The 24,454-nt window shown below is 46.3% G+C and overlaps 1 protein-coding gene across 2 annotated transcripts in view; it reads left to right on the top strand.

Annotated features, from left to right (window-relative positions):
• The window catches only part of CRISPLD2 (cysteine rich secretory protein LCCL domain containing 2), a 37,207-nt gene extending 25,672 nt beyond the window's left edge, over positions 1 to 11,535 (top strand). For both annotated transcript variants that reach the window (XM_040409531.1, XM_040409530.1), the window contains exons 7-15: positions 954 to 1,100; positions 2,123 to 2,183; positions 5,129 to 5,195; positions 5,392 to 5,522; positions 5,601 to 5,644; positions 7,567 to 7,639; positions 7,746 to 7,821; positions 10,120 to 10,253; positions 11,025 to 11,535. In XM_040409531.1, coding sequence (XP_040265465.1) covers positions 954 to 1,100; positions 2,123 to 2,183; positions 5,129 to 5,195; positions 5,392 to 5,522; positions 5,601 to 5,644; positions 7,567 to 7,639; positions 7,746 to 7,821; positions 10,120 to 10,253; positions 11,025 to 11,079 — 788 coding nt within the window. In that variant the 3' untranslated portion in view covers positions 11,080 to 11,535. The remainder of the gene's footprint in view (positions 1 to 953; positions 1,101 to 2,122; positions 2,184 to 5,128; positions 5,196 to 5,391; positions 5,523 to 5,600; positions 5,645 to 7,566; positions 7,640 to 7,745; positions 7,822 to 10,119; positions 10,254 to 11,024) is intronic.
• Positions 11,536 to 24,454: the final 12,919 nt, after the last annotated feature.

Here is a 24,454-nt window from a genome sequence, read left to right on the forward strand (position 1 = left end):
CCGTCCTTCTTCCCGATCTTCACTCATCTCTCCGTCCTTCTCCCAGATATTCTCTCATCTCTCCCGTCCCTCTCACCGATCTTGCCTCATCTCTCTGTTCTTCTCCCCGATTTTCTCTCCTCGTTCTGTCCTTCTCTCAGTCCTCCTCTCCATCCTTCACTCTGTCCTTTCCTCCATCCTTCTCTCTGTCCTCATGTTCCTGACTGGCAGCAGGCATCATCAGGTGTACGTTTCCCCACCATACTACTCCGATGATCTTGAATGCTCAGTTTGGTACTGACTGATGATCCACAACCAAATATTGAGGTTCCCATGATGAGGGGGAACTCTGCTTCATTATTTTCACAATAAATCACTGGAATCTGCCTGCAGTTCGTGGATTTCGTGCCTTTTACACATTTTGGTCTCTTATGTAATTTCCATTAAGTCTTCATCCGCCCGGTGCTGTGCCAAAATCCGCCTGGTGGTTTATGTGCTGCCTTAAAGGCACAGTGAGATTTATAGGAGCAGTTTCTGAACTTTGGCTGTGTCGGATCTCGCTCAGTTCATTCATGTCCTTACTTTGCAGTGCTGTAATGCGGATGACTCATTGTATCCTATAGGACCTAGTGCTGTATACCTCCGATGCTGGGCTCCAGACCATTTCTTATGGTGTTTTATGCAGTTTTTATGCCATGTGCTGCTGGCCCTTTATATCCACTATCATCAATGGCTCTCTGTATAGGACATTACCTTCCGTTGCGGTTTTTGTTGACACAGAGTAAATGAGAAGCAGATTTTCCAGAACCTTCTCTCTCTGCACCTCCTGTGGTTATTCCTGGTGCTGCTCGTGATTTGCCACGTCCTGTCCTGGGCCAGGCATCCCCGATTCAGAGGTTCATGGAGGTTGCTGCTCGTCTTGTGTACCAGGGAACCTTCCGCCGATGGTTTAATGTCCTGTTCTTGTCCTGCAGGTGACAAGCGCGCTGGAGCGGCAGAGACTTATGAGACCAATGAGATCGAATCTCCTCGTGTCCCTGAAGAGACGGTGATCTGGGTGCATGAAAAGATCAACAAGCCAAAAGTTGTGCCAAAAACAACGCAGCCGGAGAACCTAATGAGTAAGAGCGTTGACATCACTGAGAATGGCACCTATCCATCACTAGAGATCAGCGGTGACATTACTGAGAATGCCGCCTATCAATTCACTAGAGATCAGCGGTGACATCACTGAGAATGCAGCCTATCCATTCACTAGAGATCAGCGGTGACATCACTGAGAATGCAGCCTATCCATTCACTAGAGATCAGCGGTGACATCACTGAGAATGCAGCCTATCCATTCACTAGAGATCAGCGGTGACATCACTGAGAATGCCGCCTATCAATTCACTAGAGATCAGCGGTGACATCACTGAGAATGCAGCCTATCCATTCACTAGAGAGCAGCGGTGACAGCAGTGAGAATGCCGCCTATCCGTTCACTAGAGATCAGCGGTGACATCACTGAGAATGCCGCCTATCTATCACTAGAGATCAGCGGTGACATCACTGAGAATGCAGCCTATCCATTCACTAGAGATCAGCGGTGACATCACTGAGAATGCAGCCTATCCATTCACTAGAGATCAGCGGTGACATCACTGAGAATGCCGCCTATCCATTCACTAGAGATCAGCGGTGACATCACTGAGAATGCCGCCTATCCATTCACTAGAGATCAGCGGTGACATCACTGAGAATGCCGCCTATCCATTCACTAGAGATCAGCGGTGACATCACTGAGAATGCAGCCTATCCATTCACTAGAGATCAGCGGTGACATCACTGAGAATGCAGCCTATCCATTCACTAGAGATCAGCGGTGACATCACTGAGAATGCCGCCTATCCATTCACTAGAGATCAGCGGTGACATCACTGAGAATGCCGCCTATCCATTCAGTAGAGATCAGCGGTGACATCACTGAGAATGCCGCCTATCCATTCACTAGAGATCAGCAGTGACATCACTGAGAATGCCGCCTATCCATCAGTAGAGATCAGCGGTGACATCACTGAGAATGCCGCCTATCCATTCACTAGAGATCAGCGGTGACATCACTGAGAATACATTCTCTTGATATAGAATTTTTCTTTTCCAGCCCAAGTCATCAAATGTGAGACAAGGATGAGGGATAAGTGTAAAGCATCCACCTGCAACAGGTACAAGCTCTCTGTAATCTCCTGGCATGCACTCTATCCGGTAGCCCTCTTCCCATCCTCTTCCTGATCTCTTCCCATCCTCTTCCTGATCTCTTCCTGCCCTGTTCCCACTTTATTTCTGCCATGTTCCTGCCTTCTTGTTATACTCATCGTGTCCTTTTTGTCTGTCTTCCTCCTGCCCTCTTGCCTCACTCTTCCTAACTTCTTCCTGCACTCTTCCGCCTCTCTTCCTGCCCTCAGTTTCCCTGTAGATTTTCATATACCGCCTCAGACAGCGAATATCTGTAAAATCGGAAATATTAGAAGGGGAGGAGGGGGATGGAGCTGCAGCTTCTCTCTCTGTGCATGCTTTGAGAGGGGAGGAGGAGCCTGCAGCCCAGCTCTGACATCACAGCAGGAAGAGCCCGCCCCCTCAGCATGAGCTGAGAGAGAAAACAAGACCCAAATCTGCTGCTGGTTCCCTCTGGAGCGGTGCAGATATCTGGGCACAGGGATCTTTTGCTTCTCTCTGGAGCGGTGCAGATATCTGGGCACAGGGATCTTTTGCTTCCCTCTGGAGCGGTGCAGATATCTGGGCACAGGGATCTGTTGCTTCCCTCTGGAGCGGTGCAGATATCTGGGCACAGGGATCTTTTGCTTCCCTCTGGAGCGGTGCAGATATCTGGGCACAGGGATCTTTTGCTTCCCTCTGGAGCGGTGCAGATATCTGGGCACAGGGATCTTTTGCTTCTCTCTGGAGCGGTGCAGATATCTGGGCACGGGGATCTTTTGCTTCTCTCTGGAGCGGTGCAGATATCTGGGCACAGGGATCTGTTGCTTCCCCCTGGAGCGGTGCAGATATCTGGGCACAGGGATCTTTTGCTTCCCTCTGGAGCGGTCCAGATATCTGGGCACAGGGATCTTTCGCTTCCCTCTGGAGCGGTGCAGATATCTGGGCACAGGGATCTTTTGCTTCCCTCTGGAGCGGTGCAGATATCTGGGCACAGGGATCTTTTGCTTCCCTCTGGAGCGGTGCAGATATCTGGGCACAGGGATCTTTTGCTTCCCTCTGGAGCGGTGCAGATATCTGGGCACAGGGATCTGTTGCTTTCCTCTGGAGCGGTGCAGATATCTGGGCACAGGGATCTTTTGCTTCTCTCACGAGCGGTGCAGATATCTGGGCACAGGGATCTTTTGCTTCCCCCTGGAGCGGTGCAGATATCTGGGCACAGGGATCTGTTGCTTCCCCCTGGAGCGGTGCAGATGTCTGGGCACAGGGATCTGTTGCTTTCCTCTGGAGCGGTGCAGATATCTGGGCACAGGGATCTTTTGCTTCTCTCTGGAGCGGTGCAGATATCTGGGCACAGGGATCTTTTGCTTCCCTCTGGAGCGGTGCAGATATCTGGGCACAGGGATCTGTTGCTTCCCTCTGGAGCGGTGCAGATATCTGGGCACAGGGATCTTTTGCTTCCCTCTGGAGCGGTGCAGATATCTGGGCACAGGGATCTTTTGCTTCCCTCTGGAGCGGTGCAGATATCTGGGCACAGGGATCTTTTGCTTCCCTCTGGAGCGGTGCAGATATCTGGGCACAAGGATCTTTTGTTTCCCCCTGGAGCGGTGCAGATATCTGGGCACAGGGATCTGTTGCTTCCCTCTGGAGCGGTGCAGATATCTGGGCACAGGGATCTTTTGCTTCCCTCTGGAGCGGTGCAGATATCTGGGCACAGGGATCTTTTGCTTCCCTCTGGAGCGGTGCAGATATCTGGCCACGGGGATCTTTTGCTTCTCTCTGGAGCGGTGCAGATATCTGAGCACAGGGATCTTTTGCTTCCCTCTGGAGCGGTGCAGATATCTGGGCACAGGGATCTTTTGCTTCTCTCTGGAGCGGTGCAGATATCTGGGCACAGGGATCTTTTGCTTCCCTCTGGAGCGGTGCAGATATCTAGGCACAGGGATCTTTTGCTTCCCCCTGGAGCGGTGCAGATATCTGGGCACAGGGATCTGTTGCTTCCCTCTGGAGCGGTGCAGATATCTGGGCACAGGGATCTTTTGCTTCCCTCTGGAGCGGTGCAGATATCTGGGCACAGGGATCTTTTGCTTCCCTCTGGAGCGGTGCAGATATCTGGGCACAGGGATCTGTTGCTTCCCTCTGGAGCGGTGCAGATATCTGGGCACAGGGATCTTTTGCTTCCCTCTGGAGCGGTGCAGATATCTGGGCACAGGGATCTTTTGCTTCCCTCTGGAGCGGTGCAGATATCTGGGCACAGGGATCTTTTGCTTCCCTCTGGAGCGGTGCAGATATCTGGGCACAGGGATCTTTTGCTTCCCTCTGGAGCGGTGCAGATATCTGGGCACAGGGATCTTTTGCTGAGGCATGAGGTTTCTGTACCTCGTGCCGCTCTCATAGCTTCTTATGAATATTTTGCTGACATTCCAGGCTGGACAGTCAGGTTTATACTGCAGATATTATTCGCTCACTGAAATCCACAGAATAAAATATATTTTGTGCCCGGCGGCGGTGCCCCCTCCCCGGTCACTGCCCATACTTCACCCCCACATTCTTCAGGCAGATTAATAGGTCTTTGCTGGGGATGTGAATTTGGGGTAACCACGGTGACATAACAATCTATGGAGGGAAGAAGAGGTTCAGTCATCGCCAGCGCTGAGTCACAGGGCACATATGGCGCTGGCGGTATAATCCACCGGCTGTTCATGGGGGCGGAGCTAAAGTGGCAAAATAAACACTATGTCCTCGTTCCACTTCACTCGTTAGGACAATATTTCTGCACGTGGAGGCATCAGACCCCTACAGATCATCATCACTTAAAGGGGGTCTCCAGACATGTACTAAATATGAATAATCTGTACTAATCCATTATAATCTACTAATCTATTAGAATTTACGATAATACCTCAGTAATCTGTAATAATCTGCGCTTGGTTCATTGCCTTTTCTTCGGTTCCAGGTATTTCTGTCCGGCCGGCTGTGCAAACAAGAAGGTGAAGGTCTTTGGGACCCTGTTCTATGAGAGCGTAAGTGTCTCCTGGAGATAATGTTCTAATGGGTCCGGGTTTAGGGGCCTGATGGGTGACCATACCGCCATCCTACACCCCTCCCCCTTCTATTCTTTGTACCACTGCTCTTCATACCCCCTACTTACCTCTTTCCTATGCCCCCTCCGTCCTGTGCCCCTTCCCCGCTCACATTTCCCGCTGTTGCGCCCTCTAGATGTCCAGCCTGTGCAGAGCGGCCATACATTATGGGGTCATTGACAACAGTGGCGGTCTGGTGGACATCACCCGGAAGGGGCGGCTGCAGTTCTTTGTCAAGTCCACCAGGAACGGTGTGGAGTCACTGAGGTAAGTTGCGACATTTTCTATCTGTCCATAGATTCCCAGAATTCCCAGAGCTGACGATTGTTTTTTTTTTTCCTACAGTAAATTCAAACCTGGAAATTCATTCATGGTGTCAAAAGTGACAGGTGAGGACGGAGAGCCGCCTGGGGGGATACCTGGGGGTCTGTACACAGGGTAAATGGGGTATATGTAGAAGTACACCACTATATATGACCTATGTATTGGGGTTTATATGGAGGAGACACGGGGAGTATATGGGGTATGTCCATTAGGGGTGTGAATTAGAGGGTGTATATTGGGGTGTACATTAGAGGGTGCATATCGGGGTGTACATTAGAGGTATATATCGGGGTGTACATTAGAGGTATATATCGGGGTGTACATTAGAGGGTGTATATTGGGGTGTACATTAGATGGTGTATATCGGGGTGTACATTAGAGGTATATATCGGGGTGTACATTAGAGGGTATATATCGGGGTGTACATTAGAGGGTATATATCGGGGTGTACATTAGAGGTATATATCGGGGTGTACATTAGAGGGTGTATATCGGGGTGTACATTAGAGGTATATATCGGGGTGTACATTAGAGGGTGTATATCGGGGTGTACATTAGAGGGTGTATATCGGGGTGTACATTAGAGGGTGTATATCGGGGTGTACATTAGAGGTATATATCGGGGTGTACATTAGAGGTATATATCGGGGTGTACATTAGAGGTATATATCGGGGTGTACATTAGAGGGTATATATCGGGGTGTACATTAGAGGTATATATCGGGGTGTACATTAGAGGGTGTATATCGGGGTGTACATTAGAGGTATATATCGGGGTGTACATTAGAGGGTGTATATCGGGGTGTACATTAGAGGGTGTATATCGGGGTGTACATTAGAGGTGTATATCGGGGTGTACATTAGAGGGTGTATATCGGGGTGTACATTAGAGGTATATATCGGGGTGTACATTAGAGGTATATATCGGGGTGTACATTAGAGGGTATATATTGGGGTGTACATTAGAGGTATATATCGGGGTGTACATTAGAGGGTGTATATCGGGGTGTACATTAGAGGGTATATATCGGGGTGTACATTAGAGGGTGTATATCGGGGTGTACATTAGAGGTATATATCGGGGTGTACATTAGAGGGTGTATATCGGGGTGTACATTAGAGGGTGTATATCGGGGTGTACATTAGAGGGTGTATATCGGGGTGTACATTAGAGGTATATATTGGGGTGTACATTAGAGGGTGTATATCGGGGTGTACATTAGAGGGTATATTTTGGGGTGTACATTAGAGGGTGTATATCGGGGTGTACATTAGAGGGTGTATATCGGGGTGTACATTAGAGGGTGTATATCGGGGTGTACATTAGAGGTATATATTGGGGTGTACATTAGAGGTATATATCGGGGTGTACATTAGAGGGTGTATATCGGGGTGTACATTAGAGGGTATATATCGGGGTGTACATTAGAGGGTGTATATCGGGGTGTACATTAGAGGGTATATATCGGGGTGTACATTAGAGGTATATATCGGGGTGTACATTAGAGGTATATATCGGGGTGTACATTAGAGGTATATATCGGGGTGTACATTAGAGGTATATATCGGGGTGTACATTAGAGGTATATATCGGGGTGTACATTAGAGGTATATATCGGGGTGTACATTAGAGGTATATATCGGGGTGTACATTAGAGGGTATATATCGGGGTGTACATTAGAGGGTGTATATCGGGGTGTACATTAGAGGTATATATCGGGGTGTACATTAGAGGGTGTATATCGGGGTGTACATTAGAGGTATATATCGGGGTGTACATTAGAGGGTGTATATCGGGGTGTACATTAGAGGTATATATCGGGGTGTACATTAGAGGGTGTATATCGGGGTGTACATTAGAGGTATATATCGGGGTGTACATTAGAGGGTGTATATCGGGGTGTACATTAGAGGTATATATCGGGGTGTACATTAGAGGTATATATCGGGGTGTACATAACAACTCTCCCTCTCATCCCCCCTCAGTGCAGACAATTGATTGTTACTCCACGGTGGCGGAGATCTGTCCGTACGAGAAGCCGGCGAAGCACTGTCCCAGGTAAGGAGGGGTGTTGCGGGGGATGGGGACCTGTGGGCAAGCAGAGGGGGTACAGGGGAGGATTTCACCTGATCCTCGGTATTAACCATTTCCTCTCCCTGCGCAGGTTCTCCTGCCCCAGCCACTGTAAGGATGAGCCCTCGCACTGGGCGCCCGTCATCGGCTCGAATATTTATGCAGATGTAAGTAGTCACGGGTCCGGCGCAGAGTACACACGGGGCTAATGTGGGGGTCAGGCAGACGGATGATGCCAGCCTTGTACTGCGACATTCCTGACATATCCAGATCATTCACAGCCCATTCCCCATCACTGACATCAGTACATAAGCCGTCCCCGCAGCCCCCGACAGACAGCGACCGCAGAACGCTCTGTCCTGGATTATAATAACAGACCAGTGGCGGAGTGAATGCAGCTCTGGATGTGACTGGAGTATAAGAGGAATGGATCAGTGATATCCATGGGGATTCATAGTGTCCATGAATTATTGGTAGGGGGGCCGCGCTGTTATGACTCCTCAAGATGGCGGCCTCCGCAGTGCGAATCCTGCTGGTCATATGAACAGCACATGTGTGTCTCGTGATTTGGTTTCTTATGATGAAGCGAATGTTAGGAAACAGGATTGTCTAGACAGATACATTGTAACAATCTGTCAGGAGTCCGAGGATTGTCCAGACCGATACATTGTAACAATCTGTCAGGAGTCGGAGGATTGTCCAGACAGATACATTGTAACAATCTGTCAGGAGGCGGAGGATTGTCTAGACAGATACATTGTAACAATCTGTCAGGAGTCTGAGGATTGTCTAGACAGATACATTGTAACAATCTGTCAGGAGTCTGAGGATTGTCCAGACAGATACATTGTAACAATCTGTCAGGAGTCGGAGGATTGTCCAGACAGATACATTGTAACAATCTGTCAGGAGTCGGAGGATTGTCCAGACAGATACATTGTAACAATCTGTCAGGAGTCGGAGGATTGTCCAGACAGATACATTGTAACAATCTGTCAGGAGTCGGAGGATTGTCTAGACAGATACATTGCAACAATCTGTCAGGAGTCTGAGGATTGTCTAGACAGATACATTGTAACAATCTGTCAGGAGGCGGAGGATTGGCTAGACAGATACATTGTAACAATCTGTCAGGAGTCGGAGGATTGTCCAGACAGATACATTGTAACAATCTGTCAGGAGTCGGAGGATTGTCTAGACAGATACATTGTAACAATCTGTCAGGAGTCTGAGGATTGTCCAGACAGATACATTGTAACAATCTGTCAGGAGTCGGAGGATTGTCTAGACAGATACATTGTAACAATCTGTCAGGAGTCGGAGGATTGTCTAGACAGATACATTGTAACAATCTGTCAGGAGGCGGAGGATTGTCTAGACAGATACATTGTAACAATCTGTCAGGAGGCATAGGATTGTCCAGACAGATACATTGTAACAATCTGTCAGGAGTCTGAGGATTGTCTAGACAGATACATTGTAACAATCTGTCAGGAGGCGGAGAATTGTCTAGACAGATACATTGTAAAAATCTGTCAGGAGTCTGAGGATTGTCCAGACAGATACATTGTAACAATCTGTCAGGAGGAGGAGGATTGTCTAGACAGATACATTGTAACAATCTGTCAGGAGTCGGAGGATTGTCCAGACAGATACATTGTAACAATCTGTCAGGAGTCGGAGGATTGTCCAGACAGATACATTGTAACAATCTGTCAGGAGTCTGAGGATTGTCTAGACAGATACATTGTAACAATCTGTCAGGAGTCTGAGGATTGTCCAGACAGATACATTGTAACAATCTGTCAGGAGTCTGAGGATTGTCTAGACAGATACATTGCAACAATCTGTCAGGAGTCTGAGGATTGTCCAGACAGATACATTGTAACAATCTGTCAGGAGTCTGAGGATTGTCCAGACAGATACATTGTAGCAAACCCTCAGCTGTGTACAGATCCACCTGACGTCCCAGACCCTTGAGATCAGCTCCTTTTTGGGCCCCAGTGGCTGGGAAGAGCACTTGAAGCCTAAGCTTTCCAGCTGGTTTCCAGCCGAGGCGCCGTGCACCTGACCAGTCGTGGGTTCTGTTCTAATGGCATCAGGCATGGGGTCGGATATTTTGGCTGGACTGTTCCATGACGCTGCACAGGGCGGACACTTCCCCTGTGAAACTTGTAGAAGAATGGCTGAGATTTTCTTCCCAGCACAAGGAGCCAGATTTAGAGCGGCCGCAGTGTGGCCCCTGATACAGCTGCAGCCGACTCTGCCCTTGTAAGGAGATGAAGCCTCTGCCAGAACACAGCACAAAGCCGATCCGGCGTAAACATCCCGCCGGGTTCTAGATCAGACCGTGCTACTGACTTCTATACACAGTGAAGTCAGTGACAGGGGGCGGGGCTGTGACAACTTCTAACTCACGTTTTAGTTGTCAGTCTCTTGGGTAATGACATTCTCTTCTCTTCTAGACGTCCAGCATTTGTCGGACGGCCGTTCACGCCGGTGTCATTAAAGATGAGTCCGGGGGATACGTGGATGTGATGCCCGTGGACAGGAAAAATCATTATTTGGGCTCCAATAAAAACGGGATCCACTCAGAGAGGTAATGGCATTGTGGGGCTGAGGGCTTAAAGGGCCAGTCCAGTCTTATATGCGTATTTGTCCCACCCCCAGTAGAATCCACCTTGCGGTCTGTGCCCCCATCACCGCTTTCCAAGGTGGTCTCCTCCATATATTGCTCAGTCATATGTGGATGATAAGGCTACTTACACATCTGCGTTTTCAATTCCGCTATTCAGATCCGTCATAGGGGCTCAAAAGCGGAAGAAAACGCTTCAGTTTTGTCCCCATTCATCGTCAATGGAGACAAAACTGAACTGAACGAAACGGAGGGCACCAAAATGCATTCAGTTCCGTTTGGTTGCGCTCCCATCGCGGACAGAATCGCGCTGCAAGCAGCGTTTTTCTATCCGCGATGTGGTGCGGAGCAAGACGGATCCGTCCTAACACACAATGGAAGTCAATGGAGATGGATCCGTTTTCTCTGACACAATAGAACATGAATCCGTCCTCAATGGTGTTCAATACGGATCCGTCATGGCTATAGAAGACATAATACAACCGGATCCGGTCATGACGGATGCGTGCGGTTGTATTATGGTAACGGAAGAGTTTTTGCAGAGCCCTAACGGATCCGCAAAAAACGCTAATGTGAAAGTAGCCTAGGGTGTCACCCAGCTTCACAGGGAACCTGCATGGCATAGAAATTTGTTGCCATACCAGTGTCAGTATTCACTGTAATTCTAGAGTTCTATTCATGAACAAGGGGGCTCAGGATGAACAGAGCGTTCTGACTGTTTGCTTTGTATTCCAGCATTAAGAACCGCAAAGAAGGTAAATCTTTCCGCATTTTTGCCGTGAAGCAATAATAGGGAATTTAATGGCGGGATCTTCACGAACTTTGAGGAGGCCGAACATCCCCCATCTCGTCTGACTTCTGGAATCGGGTCACCTCACATCTATCTCCGGAATGACATCACCATATTCAGCCCTGAGGGGTCATACGGCGGCCGGACCTGGATTCCAGGTCATTATAGGACAGTGCGTCCACCGGAGCCCCTCCCACAACTCTGTGGCGACCACTCCGCGTCCTCCGCCATTCGATAAAGAACTTAAAGCCAAATATTGGGCAGGGGTGGGGGACTGGCGGGCGTGTCCCCTGGTTGTTGTACATTTTCACCTTTTGTATTGTGTCTTGTATACAGCAGTGCTGGTTATTTTATATTTGGGGTAATATTCGCCCTCTGTATATATATATATATTCTTATCTATGTATGTGCTGTGGATAACGTCAGGATGGATGAAGGGGCCGCGCAGGGTTAACTGCTCCTGACTTCATCCATGACATATATGTAAAGTGTTTGTACATAGGAATCACCTGGCTCTGTGCCCGGCCCTTGTCCTCTGATGGCGGGAGGAAGTGGTAAAAGGTGGTCTTAAGATCACAGAAAGACCCTCAACACCCCCCCCCCCCCACATCAATAATATATTTAAGCAGCGAGTCTGCATTGCGCACACAGTGAACCCCAAGTCGTCCAGTCGCCGAGCGTAATCACTGTATAATGAGACAGTCTGCAGCTTTCTAATAGACGTCTATATTTACTGGTTGCCATTAATTGACAGCAAGCAGAGGTTTTTGAAATGCTGAGGAATTCAAATACAAAGTCTATTAGGAAGATGTAAAACATCTAATTTTTCAAGGATTAAACTTTTATTTAATTAAGACTGGTCACCATTCAATAAATTTCATCCATAAATTACACATTTATCCCTAAGTCCTATCTCCTCAAAACCTTGTTCTGCCTCCAAAGGCAACACATAATTAACAGTCCACCTTAACTCCACCAGCAGAATAGTGAGTGCAGCTCTGGAGTATAATACAGGATGTAAGTCAGAATGGATCTCTTCTGATCTTCTATCTGGTGCTATAATGACATAAACATGAGAGGGCAGAGAATTTTGTATGCAATGTTGTAATAAATGTGGTGAAGAAAATCAGCTCTAATGACTTCTTATTGTGTTTGTTATAAGATGGAATTGAAAAATGCTAAATACTATAATACTGCCTCCTATGTACAAGAATATAACTACTATAATACTGCTCCTATGTACAAGAATATAACTACTATAATACTGCTCCTATGTACAAGAATATAACTACTATAATACTGCTCCTATGTACAAGAATATAACTACTATAATACTGCCTCCTATGTACAAGAATATAACTACTATAATACTGCTCCTATGTACAAGAATATAACTACTATAATACTGCTCCTATGTACAAGAATATAACTACTATAATACTGCCTCCTATGTACAAGAATATAACTACTATAATACTGCTCCTATGTACAGGAATATAACTACTATAATACTGCTCCTATGTACAAGAATATAACTACTATAATACTGCTCCTATGTACAAGAATATAACTACTATAATACTGCTCCTATGTACAAGAATATAACTACTATAATACTGCCTCCTATGTACAAGAATATAACTACTATAATACTGCCTCCTATGTACAAGAATATAACTACTATAATACTGCCTCCTATGTACAAGAATATAACTACTATAATACTGCTCCTATGTACAGGAATATAACTACTATAATACTGCTCCTATGTACAAGAATATAACTACTATAATACTGCTCCTATGTACAAGACTATAACTACTATAATACTGCTCCTATGTACAAGAATATAACTACTATAATACTGCTCCTATGTACAAGAATATAACTACTATAATACTGCTCCTATGTACAAGAATATAACTACTATAATACTGCTCCTATGTACAAGAATATAACTACTATAATACTGCTCCTATGTACAAGAATATAACTACTATAATACTGCTCCTATGTACAAGAATATAACTACTATAATACTGCCTCCTATGTACAAGAATATAACTACTATAATACTGCTCCTATGTACAAGAATATAACTACTATAATACTGCTCCTAGCTGTGAGGACGTGTGTCAGTAGCTCTCCTGATGTCTGGAGCATGCCCGGAGGGGTCACCCTGGGCGGGGAACTTCCCCCAGCAAGGCCCAGGCTTCCAGGCCTACACTGGGAGAAAACTCCCAAACTATTCCTAAAGTGGAGCATCAGAAGGAAAAGAATGGAAGTAACATTGTTGTTATGAAGAAAGTGCGGTGAAGATTGCAGCAGTTTCCAGGCCGGGCCAGCAAGGTGCAGAGGTGATGATGAGCACAGGCCATGCAGCAGGTGAGCAGCTCCCCCTCCTGCACACAGAGACAGACTTCTGCAAGAAAACCTAAAACAGCAAGTTGTGGTTTCCAGCCTGGCCTTCCGAGGCCGCACAAGATCTGCAGCAATGCCTCAAAGAGTTCCCAAACGTCCTATGTCTGCAAACACTGCAAAGTGTGAACAAGCCTCAGCAGATGCAACTGTAGGTACAAGCAGCAAAGCTGGAAAGGGAAAGCGGCAGGAGACCGGTGAATCCACACAGCCTGGAACCCTGCCCCGGCCAGGACAGCAGGTGAAGGACACCATACGAGCACCTGAGCTGCAGATGGCGGAGGAGATCCCGGAACTGGTAAGGAGAATGGGGGAGTTAAAGCACCACAAACAACTGCTGCAGATGCAGATAGACTGTGTATATAACCTGAAAACTGCGCACCCCGATAGTAACACATTGTGCGATACCAAGCTGCACTCACTGAGCATAGAGGTGGTGAAGGAGATGGACTGTGTCCTGGAGAGGATGGGGCCCCTGGCCGAGTCCTACAGGAGCCAGGAACGTTTCTGACAGCAGAGACAGAACATTGACTCTGGATCCCGCTCCTCTAGAGCACAATCAGGGTCCGTGTCCCCAGATGAGCCCCGGCGAGTGACACAACTAATACTGAAGCCTGTAAGTTTCTCTTTTCAGAAGGGACTGGGAGGTGGGCAAGAGCAGCTGCAAACACCTTCAGCTGTCCCTGAGCAACATCGTGGAGCTGTGGCACCACAAGTCCCAGCAGGACAATGGACACGTATCCATGAGTCAGGGTAATGCGGAGCCGCAGGAGGGCTTTGTTACTGGGGCACAGATCGGGGACAGTGATAATGTCCCTGAGGGGTCGAGGGCTGGTGATAACGTGTGTGGGATATGCAGCTATCTGAGGAGGACATAGAGGTGGACGTGGGGCAGGAAAGTGTACAGAATAATGTGTGTAAGCAAAATCTACACCAGATGAGACGGTCCCCTCTAGTGCAGACACGCACCCCAATACTCAGGGAAGTGAGCCCACGTCAGGCCCCTCTAGTGCAGACACTCACCCCAATACTCAGGGAAGTGAGCCCACGTCAGGCCTCTCTAGTGCAGACACGCACCCCAATACTCAGGGAAGTGAGCCCATGTCAGACCCCTCTAGTGCAGACACGCACCCCAATACTCAGGGAAGTGAGCCCACGTCAGGCCTCTCTAGTGCAGACACGCACCCCAATACTCAGGGAAGTGAGCCCCCATCAGGCCCCTGTAGTGCAGACACTCACCCCAATACTCAGGGAAGTGAGCCCACGTCAGGCCCCTGTAGTGCAGACACTCACCCCAATACTCAGGGAAGTGAGCCCATGTCAGGCCTCTCTAGTGCAGACACGCACCCCAATACTCAGGGAAGTGAGCCCCCATCAGGCCCCTGTAGTGCAGACACTCACCCCAATACTCAGGGAAGTGAGCCCACGTCAGGCCCCTCTAGTGCAGACACTCACCCCAATACTCAGGGAAGTGAGCCCACGTCAGGCCTCTCTAGTGCAGACACGCACCCCAATACTCAGGGAAGTGAGCCCACGTCAGGCCCCTCTAGTGCAGACACGCACCCCAATACTCAGGGAAGTGAGCCCATGTCAGGCCTCTCTAGTGCAGACACGCACCCCAATACTCAGGGAAGTGAGCCCACGTCAGGCCTCTCTAGTGCAGACACGCACCCCAATACTCAGGGAAGTGAGCCCACGTCAGGCCCCTCTAGTGCTGACACGCACCCCAATACTCAGGGAAGTGAGCCCATGTCAGGCCTCTCTAGTGCAGACACGCACCCCAATACTCAGGGAAGTGAGCCCACGTCAGGCCCCTCTAGTGCAGACACGCACCCCAATACTCAGGGAAGTGAGCCCATGTCAGGCCTCTCTAGTGCAGACACTCACCCCAATACTCAGGGAAGTGAGCCCACGTCAGGCCCCTCTAGTGCAGACACGCACCCCAATACTCAGGGAAGTGAGCCCATGTCAGGCCTCTCTAGTGCAGACACTCACCCCAATACTCAGGGAAGTGAGCCCACGTCAGGCCCCTCTAGTGCAGACACTCACCCCAATACTCAGGGAAGTGAGCCCACGTCAGGCCCCTCTAGTGCAGACACGCACCCCAATACTCAGGGAAGTGAGCCCATGTCAAGCCCCTCTAGTGCAGACACGCACCTCAATACTCAGGGTAGTGAGCCCCGTCAGGATCCTCCCAGAAACGCCTGGAGCCGCGGCGCTCCATCCTTCACCTCCAGTGCAGGCCACACAGGCCAGGCGTTTAAGAGGAGGAACGTGGTGAGGTTTAAACACCGAGACACCAAAGAAGACCTCCCAGATAGGAGGTTTGTGGTGAGGGAATTCCTGTGCCACCATTTGGGGTTTGCTCCTGCGGACATCCTGGCAGTGATAAACCTACCAGACAGGCAGGGCTATAATGTCCGCTTTAAGCTCATGTCTAGTCTGGATAGGTTCTGGGCAAACTTTGCCAGGTTGAGGGACACAGAGGGCTGGAATAAATTCATTTTTATTCCAATTTCCAAGCCAGACACAGTTATTGTCAATGTCATCTTCTGGAATGAATCTGTTCCTCCCCAGGACATTGTGGTGTGGCTCCGGAGGCACTGTGACCTCGTGTCCGACCTCACTAAGAACAGGGACGATGATGGTGTCTGGACTGGAGGGTGGAAGGTGCTGGTGAAGCTGCGCCAGCACAATAACATCTCCTTACATCTCACTAACTCCTTCTTTATTGGTAGAGAGAAAGGCGTCTGTTTCTATCCTGGGCAACCTAGATAGAGCTTCAAATGTGGCAAGGTCGGTCATGTGGCAAATGTGTGCACCGTGGTCAAGTGCAACCTGTGCGGTGAGCTCGGCCATCTGAGTGCCACGTGTAAGAATGTTAGATGCAATCTCTGCGGACAGATTGGCCACTCACATAAGGATTGCCCAGATGCCTGGCATAACGTATGCAGGGAGCTTCCAGATGAGGAGTCAGTGGATGCCGCAGACGCTATAGAGGAGGAGGCTTTGATGTCAGGGACCATACTGACCAGGCAAGAGGTACGGCAGGGGTCAGGTGAGACAACACCAGAACCTCAGCCTTCAGAGAACACTCAGGACACCATGGAGGTAGTCACTTAGGACCAGCCTCAGGCAGCCGCCTCTGTATCACCATCAGTGTATGAAGAGGCCAAGAGGAACAAAAGGAGGAAAGTCTTCTCGTAAGCCTGAGGAGGAACATAACCTGGGCCAAAACACCAGGAAAAAAGTCAGTAACGGTTCAGGAGTCATGGTCCTATCAAACAGATATGAGGCTTTATCAGAGTCAGATGGGGATTATGAGCAAGATCTGCAGAGAATAGATAACGAATGTGAAGCAGACACAGGGGACCCCCCAACAAAGAAGAAGCCCCCTCCTGTAGAAGCTCCTATAGAGTCAGATATGGAGACTGGTGATAGGCAGGGAGCCTCTGATTCTGACCTAGGATGATGGGAGTCAATTATCTGCTCTTTCTCTGTTGTCTTATGATGGCTGGGTTTTCTCTAAATGTTGCTTCAAGCCATGTGAACAGCATCAAAGTAAGAAGGACCAGACACGCGGTATACGATCACCTCCGATATCTGAATGCAGATGTCATCTTTGTACAGGAGACACGTTTGACCACCTTAGGGCATCTACGAGAGGCTGAGAGTGAATGGCGGTCTGGTCCTTCTTACTGGTCACTGGCTGTGGAGCCTTATGCCGGGGTGGCCATATTGTTTAATACCAATGACGTGACTGTGCACAGGTTAACAGAGGTGGCTATGGGAAGGTGCCTGGTGCTGGAAGTGACCATCCATGGTAGACAGCTCCGCTTCATTAACATCTACGGCCCACAGACAGTGGCTGAGAGAATCCAGCTGTTTAATGACATGAAGCAGTATCTTTTCACCGCTATACCTGTGGTGATGGCGGGGGACTTTATCATCAGGTGACAGGTCCTCGGGCAGAGCGGTGGTCAGAGACTCCAGAGTCTTAAGTAACATGATATTGCAGGCTGATCTAAGTGATGTCTTCTCATTGGGTGGTAGGAAGCCAAACTTCACGTATTCTTGTGCTGACAGGAGCAGTAGAATAGACATGGTGTTTGTGAATCCTACAGAGACTGTTAGCGGGATGAGTGATAAGGTGGCTGGCTTTGGTTTTCTGCTTGGGAGCCACTAAACGCTCTGATATTGGTAGGGGGCTATGGAGGCTTAATTCCGGCATCCTGGATGATGTCTATGTCCAAGATTGTGTCCAATCCCTTTTTCAGATTCAGCTACAGAGAGTGGACTTTTATAACAACATGGATGACTGGTGGGAGGACGTCAAGGAGGAGATCAGATCCCTCTTACAGAGACTGTCAATTAAAATAGGGAAGAGTAAGTACAGCCAGTATCTCAGGTTGCGGAAAGAATGGGATTCTGGGTCCTTGGGGGCTCCTGATCCCTTTGAGAATTGCAGTGAACGTGTGGCTAATAAATCGGTTGCAGGTCTCACTGACTCCCAGGGTGTTTTGCAGGAATCTCGGGAGGGTATCCTGGGGGTGGTGAGATCTTACTATACTGACTTGTTTCAGAAGAAGGTTTTGCATAAAGAAAAAATGGCTCAATTCTTGGAGGCAACTCCAGGACCTGATACTAATGATGTGGACTTGTCTCCTTTGACAGTAGAATTAACGGTGGAGGAGGTTAAAGAGGCCATTGATCAGTTACATCTGAAGAAGGCACCAGGTCCAGATGGTATTACCGCAGAATTTAATAAGAAATTTAGGGACCTCTTGGCTCCAATCCTCATGGACGTGTACAAAACATGTCTAGAAAATCACCTGATGCCTCCGTCCATGAGGGTGTCCTCGTTAATTCTGCTGTGTAAAGGTAAGGAGCCTAGTGACATCAAGAACTGGAGGCCGATTGCCCTCTTGAATGTCGACAGGAAGATTCTGGCAAAAATCCTGTTCTCTAGATTAGTCTGTTTGTCCCGGGCACTGTTGGCAGGCTGTCAGTTCGGTACAGTGAAAGAGTGGAACATCTTTGGAGCAGTCATCTCGATAAAGGAGATGTTTGAGAGATGTAAAGCTCTTCGGTGTGGGAGATATGTTGTTGGTCTGGACCAGGCTAAAGCCTTCGACAGAGCAGACCATGAGTATCTATGGGCCACTTTGTCAAAGTATGGGATTCCGGGACAATTTATTGATTGGCTAAAAACTTTATATTGTGCGGCGAAGAGCTTTCCTCTGGTCAATGGTTGGGAGGGTGACACCGTTCAGGGATGAGGCAGGGGTTAGAGAGCGTTGCCCGTTGAGTCCACTGCTGTGTATGTGTTTGCCTTAGACCCGTTCCTGAGGTCACTGCAGGAGTGTGACTTTCAGGGGGTACCGGTCCCCCACTGCTTGCCCTGGAAAGTAGTTGCCTACACGGATGATGTGACTGTGGTGATATCTGAGCCTCGTGAGGTGGAGATGTCTGCAGCCATCAGAAGTTACTCGGAGGCCTCTGGGTCTCTGGTCAACCTTGAGAAGAGTCAAGCTTTTTGGACTTTAAGTACTGATCCTGGCTTTGATCTGCCACAATTTGCAAAGGCCTCCACCCATATTAAAATCCTTGGGATCAAATTTGGGAGGGATGATAACGCCAGGATAAATTGGGAGAAAAAGTTGGAATCCGGAAATGCAAAGGTTCAGCGATGGAAGAACTGGAGGCTGACCTTTAGAGAAAGCGTTACTATGTTGAAGACTTGTATATAAAAGGAGTCTGGTTTTTGAAACAACCAGAGTGGGAACCTGCGCTGGTTACGGTGTAGTCAAGGGTTTAGAGACACAAGTATTAAGTTGTATGGATTGGTACCTTATAGGAGAGCGATCTATGCGTGGAAGATCCTCCTTGTTATTGCAGGGAAGCTGGTGTCCGGGTGGCTTCTGGTTCAACCTTCTAGCGTGAGTGGTGCTCCGGCCGGCAGAAAATCACTCGTGCGAGGGAACCACCAGTTTGAAGTCCGGGAATTTCGGCGTGTGACGTCACCGCACTCTGTATGGATGCCTTCAGGGGACACAAAATATCCGACGCGTTTCTGAGCCAGTCGGGCTCCTTCGTCAGGGATGGCGAGATTTGTCAGTCCTGAGAATTAATAGGCACTCGTTCCCATGACAACCACTGGTTTATTATAACAAGGAGTGTTTAACCCCGTTCGGTTTATGGGTTAGTATTATGCATTAATCAAAGGCAAAATAGTTCCATCTCCTGATTTGAGCCATATGGGGTTAAACTGTTTAATTTAAAAATCCATTTACTTTCTTTCCGTGACATTTCCTTAATATAATTGCCACCTCTTTTGTTGGTGGGCACCTTTTCAATGCCTCCAAATATGGATCCCGCAAAGTTGCCCGCATGATTTTAGGCATAATGGCGGGATAGTGGGTGTCCCTCAAATTTTTTGTGTATATTATTGATGTGCTCTCTGATTCTGGTTTTTAGCTGTCTTTTTGTTCTCCCCACGTATATTTTTTGGCAGGGACATCTTATGTAGTATATGCCTCCTGTGGTATTGCATCTCATGTAATGGTTGATTTTAAAAACTGAGTTTTTTTCTTTTATTTCCATTATTGGTCCTTTTGTGAATTTTTTTGTCAGTTTACAGTTGGCACATAATTTACAGGGATAAAAACCCTTCTTCATAGTTTCTTTATGTATGGGTGGTTTATTGATTGTGATAGAAGGTGCCCCCAGGTTAGAAAGGTTTGGGGCCTTCTTAAATATCAATTTTGGATATTCTGTGATCATTTCACCAATTTGCTTGTCCTGGTTTAATATTTCCCAATGCCGTCTTACAGTTTTTTTGAAAATTGAGGTGCCTTCACTATATCTGCTGATGATAGGGATTTCAATGGTTTGCGGTCCTACGTGTTTGTCATCTTTTGGTAATTTTACTTTATCTTGTCTTGTGTCTTTCTGTAGTAACGTGGATTGATCAAGTCTAATAACTTGATCTGCGATTGGTACCAGATTTTTTTATATCATATCCCTTTTCCATGAATTTTTTATTTAATTTTTGGGATTCTTCTCTGTAATCCCTATCATTGGTGCAGTTTCTCCTTGCTCGTATATATTGGCTACGTGGGATGTTATTTAACCAAATTGGTAGGTGACAGCTATTGAGGGGTATGAAACTATTGGTATCTGTGGGTTTGTGGTACGTCTTCGTATGGATGGACCCATCTGCAATCGAAATCGTTAAGTCTAAAAAATGTATGTTTTTTACTCCAAGTAGGGCTAAAATTAAGATAAAAATCATTTTTATTTAAGCCAATTAAAAATTCTTCCAATAAAAGTTCATCTCCCTTCCATATAAAAATCACGTCGTCAATAAAACGTTTCCAGAGGACCAGATTCGCACCAATCTCGCCCGAGGCGCGATAGGTAAGCTCCTCCCATCGACCCATATACAGGTTTGCGAAACTCGGTGCGAATCTGCTCCCCATCGCGGTCCCCCACGTCTGTAGGTAAAAATCGGATCCATGTTTAAAATAGTTATGCTTCAAAATGAACGTAATACATTCTCCAATAAAATGGATCTGTTCCTCTGGCATCACGCCATCTTTCTTTAAAAAAAATTCCGTGGCTTCTCTTCGTTTTCATATTCAATAACAGTGTAAAGTGATGCTACATCTAGAGTACCTAGAATGTCATGATCCTTCCCATCTCTTTAAATGTCTGTAAAAGGTGTTTTGTGCCTTTGAGATATGCGGGTAGCTTTTCTACATATGGCTGTAGTAATACATCAATATACTTTGATAGATTGGATGTTAATCCGTCAATTCCCCAGATTATAGGTCTTCCGGGGGGTTAGTTTTACATTCATGGATCTTGGGCAAGTAGTAAAATATTAGGATCCTTGGATTCTGGTTGTTAATATAAGATACTTCCTTTGTTGATATGATTCCTTTTATTTTTCCATTTTTTTACCAGGATCTTTAGTTTTTTCTCTTAGGAATCTGTCGGATTCATCGGGAGTTTCCTATAGGTTTTACTATCCGATAATAACCGTACGCATTCTGTACGATATGTTTCCCTTCCTTACAAACGGTAAAAATACAAAGACACACTAATAGTAACTATAGAAACGTCTCCATTATAACGGAGAATGGATTTGAAATTCTACCTATTGATGAAGACACAAGACACTGAGGAACAAACAAGGAACTACAAACGCAAGAAAGCACATCTGATCCACATACACAAGTGAGGCGATCGCAGAAAAGAATATCCAATAGGAGAAGATCAAATGCAAAAATAAATGTAAATACTAATAAGCAAAATAAATTAGTCAAGAAAACAGTGAATAAGGATTTTTTTCAAACAAGGGCAACGGCAAAAAGAAAAAACCCCAAAGAGGGAGAAGAGGAAAAGGACTGACAAGAAAAGCACAATTACAGGAGCCAAGAGGGCAGAGTATTTTTAATCTAAGTTCCTATACATTAAACACGGATGAAATTAGACTATTAGAAAAAGGTCTAAAATTTGCCCCGTCCTCTAAATTTTGCCCTTTTGATGCTTTTATTGGTGTAAGAAAATTTACCCGGAAATTAGCCCTAAATAAATACTTTCTGAAAAAAGATGGAATCCTAAAAGAGAGAAATATTACAAATAAAATCAAAAAGGCCAACAATAATATGGAAATAATAACATCAAAAAATAGGAAAAAAGAAAAGGCCAATGAAAATGACCAAGACTTTGACAAGGACTATGATAACGATAATGATATCCATAATGATAACGATAACCTAATAACAAAGGAGGGTGATCAAATCATCCATACGGGACTGAAACAAAAATCCAACTTTAATCCCATGAATGAATATTCTGATGCCATCAGAACCTTTCAGACTTTAGTGACTCGAGATCTACGTAAAATTAACCCGTATAGAATGAGAGGCCCAGGGAATCTATCCAAGGGCGAAATAAAGGCCATAAAAACACTGAAGGTCAATAACGGGATCATAATCAGACCGGCTGATAAAGGGGGTGGTATGGTAGTGCTGGATCAGGAAACATATCGTACAGAATGCGTACGGTTATTATCGGATAGTAAAACCTATAGGAAACTCCCGATGAATCCGACAGATTCCTATAAGAAAAAACTAAAAATCCTGGTAAAAAAATGGAAAAATAAAAGGAATCATATCAACAGAGGAAGCATCTTATATTAACAACCAGAATCCAAGGATCCCAATATTTTACTACTTGCCCAAGATCCATGAATGTAAAACTAACCCCCCGGAAGACCTATAATCTGGGGAATTGACGGATTAACATCCAATCTATCAAAGTATATTGATGTATTACTACAGCCATATGTAGAAAAGCTACCCGCATATCTCAAAGACACAAAACACCTTTTACAGACATTTAAAGAGATGGGAAGGATCATGACATTCTAGGTACTCTAGATGTAGCATCACTTTACACTGTTATTGAATATGAAAAACGAAGAGAAGCCACAGAATTTTTTTTAAAGAAAGATGGCGTGATGCCAGAGGAACAGATCCATTTTATTGGAGAACGTATCACGTTCATTTTGAAGCATAACTATTTTATACATGGATCCGATTTTTACTTACAGACGTGGGGGACCGCGATGGGGAGCAGATTCGCACCGAGTTTCGCAAACCTGTATATGGGTCGATGGGAGGAGCTTACCTATCGCGCCTCGGGCGAGATTGGTGCAAATCTGGTCCTCTGGAAACGTTTTATTGACGACGTGATTTTTATATGGAAGGGAGATGAACTTTTATTGGAAGAATTTTTAATTGGCTTAAATAAAAATGATTTTTATCTTAATTTTAGCCCTACTTGGAGTAAAAAACATACATTTTTTAGACTTAACGATTTCGATTGCAGATGGGTCCATCCATACGAAGACGTACCACAAACCCACAGATACCAATAGTTTCATACCCCTCAATAGCTGTCACCTACCAATTTGGTTAAATAACATCCCACGTAGCCAATATATACGAGCAAGGAGAAACTGCACCAATGATAGGGATTACAGAGAAGAATCCCAAAAATGTAATAAAAAATTCATGGAAAAAGGGATATGATATAAAAAATCTGGTACCAATCGCAGATCAAGTTATTAGACTTGATCAATCCGCGTTACTACAGAAAGACACAAGACAAGATAAAGTAAAATTACCAAAAGATGACAAACACGTAGGACCGCAAACCATTGAAATCCCTATCATCAGCAGATATAGTGAAGGCACCTCAATTTTCAAAAAAACTGTAAGACGGCATTGGGAAATATTAAACCAGGACAAGCAAATTGGTGAAATGATCACAGAATATCCAAAATTGATATTTAAGAAGGCCCCAAACCTTTCTAACCTGGGGGCACCTTCTATCACAATCAATAAACCACCCATACATAAAGAAACTATGAAGAAGGGTTTTTATCCCTGTAAATTATGTGCCAACTGTAAACTGACAAAAAAATTCACAAAAGGACCAATAATGGAAATAAAAGAAAAAAACTCCGTTTTTAAAATCAGCCATTACATGAGATGCAATACCACAGGAGGCAAAATCATGCGGGCAACTTTGCGGGATCCATATTTGGAGGCATTGAAAAGGTGCCCACCAACAAAAGAGGTGGCAATTATATTAAGGAAATGTCACGGAAAGAAAGTAAATGGATTTTTAAATTAAACAGTTTAACCCCATATGGCTCAAATCAGGAGATGGAACTATTTTGCCTTTGATTAATGCATAATACTAACCCATAAACGGAACGGGGTTAAACACTCCTTGTTATAATAAACCAGTGGTTGTCATGGGAACGAGTGCCTATTAATTCTCAGGACTGACAAATCTCACCATCCCTGACGAAGGAGCCCGACTGGCTCAGAAACGCGTCGGGTATTTTGTGTCCCCCGAAGGCATCCATACAGAGTGC

This window comes from Bufo bufo, chromosome 10 (genome assembly GCF_905171765.1).
Source record: "Bufo bufo chromosome 10, aBufBuf1.1, whole genome shotgun sequence".
NCBI lineage: Eukaryota > Metazoa > Chordata > Amphibia > Anura > Bufonidae > Bufo > Bufo bufo.